This window comes from Medicago sativa, chromosome 8 (assembly GCF_051527215.1).
Source record: "Medicago sativa cultivar Bolivia chromosome 8, Bolivia_mono, whole genome shotgun sequence".
Classification (NCBI taxonomy): Eukaryota; Viridiplantae; Streptophyta; class Magnoliopsida; order Fabales; family Fabaceae; genus Medicago; species Medicago sativa.
In genome coordinates this window covers 5760368-5767673 of record NC_140756.1, presented here as the reverse complement: position 1 = coordinate 5767673, position 7306 = coordinate 5760368, and the positions used below count along the sequence as shown (strand labels likewise).

The 7306-nt window shown below is 33.5% G+C and overlaps 1 protein-coding gene across 1 annotated transcript; it reads left to right on the top strand.

The window, feature by feature from the left end:
• Positions 1-918: 918 nt before the first annotated feature.
• LOC146896404 (uncharacterized) lies at positions 919-4977 on the top strand. The gene is made up of 3 exons (XM_085738357.1): positions 919-1960; positions 3442-3703; positions 4429-4977. The coding sequence occupies exons 1-3, from the start codon at positions 1047-1049 to the stop codon at positions 4606-4608; spliced, it is 1356 nt and encodes a 451-aa protein (XP_085594483.1). The 5' UTR covers positions 919-1046; the 3' UTR covers positions 4609-4977.
• Positions 4978-7306: the final 2329 nt, after the last annotated feature.

Below are 7306 nucleotides of genomic sequence, written 5' to 3'. Positions count from 1 at the left end.
AAGAGTGGTTGAAGGCATTCGCTAACATTTTCTTTCGTTTATTGATTAAACTATAAAAATATAGAGGAATGGTAGCAACACTCTCTTTTAAACACTCTCTCTAGCACTCACTCTTTTATTGGGTGAAATCAATGTAGGATCTACACTTTGGAAATGGAACCCACATAAAGTGGTGGGACATACAATGATTTCATCCAATAAAAGAGTAAGTGTTAGAGAGAGTGCTCAAAAGAGAGTGTTGCTAGCATTTCTCAAAAATATATATTTGTGCTGTGCATGATAATGTAATATTGATTTATTTGTGCAAGTTAGTTTATTCAAGTTGGGTGTAGTATTTTTTAAAGGGTTTGTCTAACATGTGCAATATTGCACATGTTAAGTGCAATATTGCACATGTTAAGGCAACTAAAAGTAGTAATTTTTCATTGAAAACCAACAATTATTTATTAAAAGTTACATATTTAATATAAAAAACACAAGTACCAAGTCAAAGTTACTACTCCCTCCGTCTCACAATAATAGTCGTTTTACCCATTTTTCTTTTTCTCAAAATAATTGTCACTTTAGAATACCAATGCAACATTTATTATTTTTTTCCATTATAATACCCTTATTTATTGAATTTCATCTAACTTAACTACTCCACTAACCACAATTAATAAGGGTGTTTTAGTAAATGATATTAATTTTATCATCAAAATCAACACAACTAATCATTTCCTTAATAACCGTGTATAAATCTTAAACGACTATTATTTAGAGACGGAGGGAGTACTTTAAACTTCTTATCATGTGCAAATTTGCACATGATAGAAAAACCCTTTTTTAAATTCTGGAGTGGAAGTTCCTTAATTAAAACGACTCCCACGCGCCGCATTTCAAAACATAAAACGCATCATCATCATCATCACAATAATCATAATCCATTTCATTTCATATATTCAAATCAAACTACACATAACTATAGAAACCAAACAAAAAGAGAAAGTGAAGAATAGTTAGTTATTTTCAGCTTAATTTTAATTGATTTTGAATTCTTGAATGTAATGCATCAGAAAAAATCAGAAATTCAGATCGGAAAAGAAAGTTCTTGTATCTCTTCCGATTTCAACCCTAATCTCTTTCATCCTCATAAACTTTTCAATTCAATTCACCACAAAAACCAACATAATTCTATTTCTTCACCAATTCATCATAAAATCAAAATCAAACCCTCCAAATCCCTAACCCTATTCCCCAATTTCAATTTCAATTTCAATTTCCCACAATTTTCCACTAAAAAATCATCTTTTCATTTTCATTCTCTCTCCGCCGTCTCCTCCGCCGCACTCCGTCGTCTCCGTCACCGTTTCCGTCTAATCCTCCTTCTTTCCCTCCCTTTTTTCTTCTTTTTACTATCCCCACCTACTCACTCTTTCTTCTTTAATTTCCTATCTGCTTTCGCTTTCTCCGCCGCACTTTTCTTCTGTCTTTCCCTCAAATTCAAATCACCACCGTCGTCTCTTCCGATAGTCCTCACAGTGAAACAGTGGAATCGACGGCGGAGAGAGAATAAAATTTTGAAAAATTCGAAAAATTCATCCAATATTGTGGAAATTAGGGTTAGGGTTTATGCAAATGGTGATGTGTATGAAGGTGAAATGAAGAATGAGAAGTGTTGTGGGAGTGGGGTTTATTACTATAATATGAGTGGAAGATATGAAGGGGATTGGGTTGATGGGAAATATGAAGGTTTTGGTGTTGAGAGTTGGAGTAAGGGAAGTAGGTATAAGGGTATGTATAGAGATGGTTTGAGAAATGGGTTTGGTGTTTATAGGTTTTATACTGGAGATGTTTATGCTGGTGAATGGTTGAATGGACAGAGTCATGGTAGTGGTGTTCATACTTGTGACGATGGTAGTAGATTTGTTGGAGAGTTTAAGTGGGGTGTTAAACATGGTCTTGGCCACTATCACTTTAGGTGAGTTTCTTCAAATGTTCTGAAATTTTGTTTTTGTAGTTGAGATGTTTACTTTCAATCTATGTAGTACTGACACTTCGGATCGAATGTGTGTTTGACACGACACTTGACACATGTGATTACGTTCAATTATGTCTTCTTTTTTTTTTTTTAATTACTAATGGTGTAGCCGGGTCAGTACTATGTCCGGTGTTCGTGAATTGTGATTGTGTCGGTGCTTCGTAGCTTTCATTTAACTACATTTCTTTGTTCTGTTGTTTTCATTGCTTTCAGTTATCTTCTTTGTTTTGTGTGAATCAATGATTGGAATATGGAGTTTTATTCCTGTGTTTGTTGATATCAGTAGTTGGTTCAGTTTGGGCCAAATATTAGGTGGAATAGATTTGGATTTCAGATGTTAGGTTTTAAGGATTAGTGAGGTAGGATAAAATAAGCATGAACTCAGTGAATCATATCTTGACCAGCTAACTTATTATGACATGTAATCTGTCTTTGATCATTCTTTGGATTCTAATATGTTTCACCAGTTCCTTGCTGGTGGCTGGCTGGTGGTTTTTGACATGTTTAGGGCTTGTAGGTTTTGTTTGTTAAGAATCTATGATGCATGGACACTCCTGGTATTAGACGTGTCCCAGTGTCGGACACGTGGCGTGTCCGACACCGACACGACACCGACACTTGTAATTACACTGAATTATGTGATTTTTTCAAATTATTAGCTGTGTCCGTGTCGTGTCCGGTGTCCGTGTCCGTATCCGTGCTTCATAGTTAAGAATATAGTAGACAGATGGAGTTACTAAACTGCGGAAAAATTATAATGTTTGAAGTATACAGCGTAATATTGCATCTGTTTATAGGGGCCACTTTTTGTTTTCGTTACTTCATGTATCCGGTGGTTCTAATGCTGGGTTTAGATTCAAAGGTGCTTTATGCCTCTTCAAACTGGTCTGAAAGCATAAATGATCTCTTAAGTTCCTTGCAAGAGGTGAAGTCCATGACTGTGAACTTGTAACCTCCAGATCATGTAGCAACAACTCCAACTGTTGTTTTGTTCCGCATGTTAATTTTACTTGCTGCTAATTTAAGTTTGGTTACTTTTTCGCACTCACTCTTCCCCCTTTAATACACTTAACGTGAACTATGCAAAAAGAAACTCATTAGTGCTTTGATAAATACCTTGTTGACCATCAGCAACACTGATACACCCTATTCTGTTTTTTTGTTGAAAAACTGAGCTTGTTGGTCAGTATCAGTGACTAGGATTCTGGGCATGCTTTTAATGAATAGTGGTCCCTTATCCTGTTTTATATCCTGAATCCTTCTTATTTTTCTCAAATATAGGTGCATCTCTTCTAAGGGATCACCGTTAGTCCATTATTGTTGAATTGATTTATGTAGTCCATTCTTTGCCTCCTTTTATTTGCTCCATAGTATAAGTATAACTCTATTTTTGGGGGAACTGACTATTTTCATTTCTTTAGAAATGGAGATACGTATGCTGGTGAGTATATTGCGGACAAGATGCATGGATTCGGGGTATACTGTTTTGCAAATGGCCATCGTTATGAAGGAACCTGGCATGAGGGGAAAAGACATGGTCTTGGAATGTATACATTTAGAAATGGAGAAACTCAATCTGGTCACTGGAAAAATGGAGTACTTGACATTCCAAGCACGCAGAACGCCACATATCCAGTTTCCCCTGTTGGTGTCAATCACTCCAGAGTACTTAATACAGTGCAGGTACACACTTTGTTTATTTATACTTTACCTTAATCTATTGTTAAATGCTCTTTCCCTAGCTAACACTAAAAGAAAAGAAAATAGATGAATGATTTTGAACATTTTCTCTTATGTCTACACATTGGCCTAGAATAATTAGAATGATGTGTCAAATTGTCGATTGTTCTGTATTTCACTTTGCCTGAGTAATTCTTATAATTTGATAGGAGTTACTTCATTTGTGTTTTTTTTTTTTTTTTTTTCATGATTTGACTTGTTGAAAAATCTTATTGGCATCCGTTGTGTTTTAGTGTAATTTTTTACAAGTAAATTTAAAAAAATTCATGTACTGCTGGCTTCCATCTGTCTCAAGTTTCATATAAAGTAGGTATGGGGGGGGGAACAGAACAATGCTATATATTAAGGAAATATTGGCCAGAGTTTTGACTGAACAATCTAGACTGTATGGGTTTTTGTTGGAAAGAGAAAGTGGTAGGAGTCGCTCAATCATCCAATAGTCAATACGCATGCCATCTCATTTTGTCGAAATTTCTGGCTGTCAAGTATTATTTTTTTGTAAAAGCTCGAGATTATGGACAGATAATTGGACATTCTCTTCTATATGGTTCAAATGAGCACGTTTGTGCAAAATAAAGGAAAGACAAGACCAAAAAAACTGCAAACAGATACATAATTTGAAGTATCACGAACTTTCATTATTAACCGGGTTTTTTGTGAACAAACAGGAAGCTAGAAGAGCAGCTGAGAAAGCCTATGATGTAGCCAAGGTAGATGAACGAGTAAATAGAGCAGTGTCAGCAGCTAATAGAGCAGCCAATGCAGCTAGAGTAGCTGCTGTCAAAGCTGTGCAAAATGAAATGCACCATCATGTTAACGAAGAGAGCTTTCGAATTCCTGTTTTGTGAGGCTATCAACTACAACTTTTGTTTTAGTAGAGAAGCATGATGTGGAAGAGATTTGTAGCTAGCTACGCTGGTGGTGTAAACTGCCATCATCTCCAGTTCTCCACCAGTTGCTGACTGAACGCAAGCAGATTTATTATCTATCTGCTATGGGTCTTGTATAGAAAGAGGGAAGGCAATGAGTGATGATGTTAATTCGTATGATAAAACTATATGCATTTCTTTTCATTTTTCTTTAATTTTGCCTGCATTTTTGTAAATTCATGTAGAGTTGTATATGCTGGTGTGCTGGTCAAACCTTAACCCAGCTACTGTTGTAAGATCCCATAGTAAAAATAAGAAGAGACCCATCTTTCATAAGATGTTTTGATATTTGCTTTAACTGACTTAGAAATGAGGTGTGTTTTATACTTCTTATTAAGAAGATGTTCATCTATATAATTGAATGCTAGAGAATCATTGTTTATATATATTTTTTCAATAATTTGTTGTTTGGTTTAATGGTTGGAAGCATGTTCTTAATTGGTCAACAGCATGTAGTTCAGTTTGCAAACCTTTGGGTGTGATTTTTGCTGTTCTTAAAATTGAACAAGCAGAGTAAAATTACTTGTTAAGAGTTGTAACGCCACAAACTTTTTTTTTATCTGCTATGGGTCTTCAATAGTTTCAACTATAGCAACAAAAGTTAGCATTGTTATATTAAAATTGAACTTATAAGAGCCACAATGAGTTGGTTTTATGCATGCAAACTTTATCTACACTCAAGTATTTGGACATAATTGAGAACTAACCTCATGTCCTCATCATGTTAGCCACGTTGTCGTATTTAAATCGTAGCTTCAGCTTCACGCCTTTAAAACTTGTACTATCATATGTCCTAATTGAGAACTACTAACAATTATGTTTAGCTAAATCCCCTAAAAAAAAAAATGTGTAGCTAAATCATTTGGTCGTGGCAGTAGTTGTTATTAGGCTTGAGTAATCATCGTGTTGGATAGGCAAGTTAGGAACACATAAAATCATACTACCTTGTATTAGCCCCACAGAACTTGAATGAAGATAAATTAATGCTACCAATGTCTACCATATGATTGCATGCATTTGGAAAGGACAAAACTTAGGTGCATTGTTTTAGATGCTTTTTGTATGAATTTTAACTAAAAATACATTTGTTTTTGTTGTAACAACCTTTGACAAATTTATGGATTTAAGAATTTTTTTGATAATTTAGTTAAAAATCATACGAAAAACACCTAAAAAAATGCACTTAAGTTTTTTTTAAGGAAAATGCACTTTAAGTTTTGTCATTCGACCAAAAACTATCAAACTATTTATTTATATATCTTGGATTTGGTTGGGTTAGTTATGGTGGAAAATTGACAATGTGGCGTCATATTTTTTGTTTCTTGTGTTTTGGTCGTAAATGATTCCCATAGTAACTTCTTTATTTATTCGATATATAATTTTCATTATGTTGATGATGACCACACCTATAGCAAGTAAAATCTATAGTGTTTTTTTGGTGGTGTCTTTTTTTGCGTAATCTATAGTGTTTAGACACAAAGAGAATTCTATCTACAAAATGTTAAATCAATTGTTTTTATTATTAAAAAATGGTCTCTTTATGTGTGTTTAAACACCGTACATTTATGGTGTGTTTGGTTCTATGGAGAGATTAGACCAAAGAAAGAAAGTGAGTGGATTGATCCCCCTTCTCCTGTTTGGCAATACTGCAAAAAGTTGAGGAAAGAATGTTTTTAACTGGGACCCACAGTGGAAACCTTTCCCTGCTGAATTGGACGGAAAGGTGAGGAAGAGACCAGATTTATCTAAAAATGACCAAAGTAACCTTGGATGTTGAAACAAAATAAATGATTCCCGTTCAAAAAAAATAAAAAGGATATCGTGTTACTATTACGCAAAAACATGTCCATGTTCTTTGATTTTTAAACATGTCCATATTATATTATCTATGCTATTTTTTTCCTTTAAGTATTGCTTCCCTCAACCGTCACTTCAATCTACCATTTTTAATTCTAATTTATAATATAATATATTTATAAATTACTTGAGAAAGCTACTTATTTATATCTATAAATTATATAAATAAATACTTAAATTTTCCTTTAACTAAGTATTGCTTCCCTCAACCGTCACTTCAATCTACCATTTTTAATTCTAATTTATAATATAATATATTTATAAATTACTTGAGAAAGCTACTTATTTATATCTATAAATTATATAAATAAATACTTAAATTTTATATCTATTATGTAGGGATATTTATGTCAATTTACTAACAATATAACTATCTTTCCTTTCACTTTCTTCATACTATCACTCAAACCAAACAACCAAATAATCATCTTACTTTCCACTCTCTTTCCACTCACTTTCATTCCTTAAACATTCTTTCCTTATACTTTCTTTCCTTTTTGCATCCAAACAAAAAGTTAATCTTGCAACCATATAAAATTATCTTGTTCATTCAGACATAGTTATCTTGTTTTCTTTTATATTATATTTAAACAATTTGGCATTGATAATGCCACTATTGCTGAGCCATTGCTTATAATCAAATTTATCTACTCTATCCACTCATAATCAAAAAAATTTCTTAGCAAACCAAATACACACTAGTGTTTATTTGGTTCCAATTTTGGATGGAATTTTTTTTGATTCCAGTCTCCAGAGATGT

Excerpts from the sequence above, each read along its gene's own strand:
- LOC146896404 (XM_085738357.1), top strand. The coding sequence starts at position 1,047 with ATGCATCAGAAAAAATCAGAAATTCAGATCGGAAAAGAAAGTTCTTGT. Across the intron at positions 1,961-3,441 it reads CTTGGCCACTATCACTTTAG|AAATGGAGATACGTATGCTG; the intron begins GTGAGTTTCTTC and ends TCATTTCTTTAG. Across the intron at positions 3,704-4,428 it reads GAGTACTTAATACAGTGCAG|GAAGCTAGAAGAGCAGCTGA; the intron begins GTACACACTTTG and ends GTGAACAAACAG.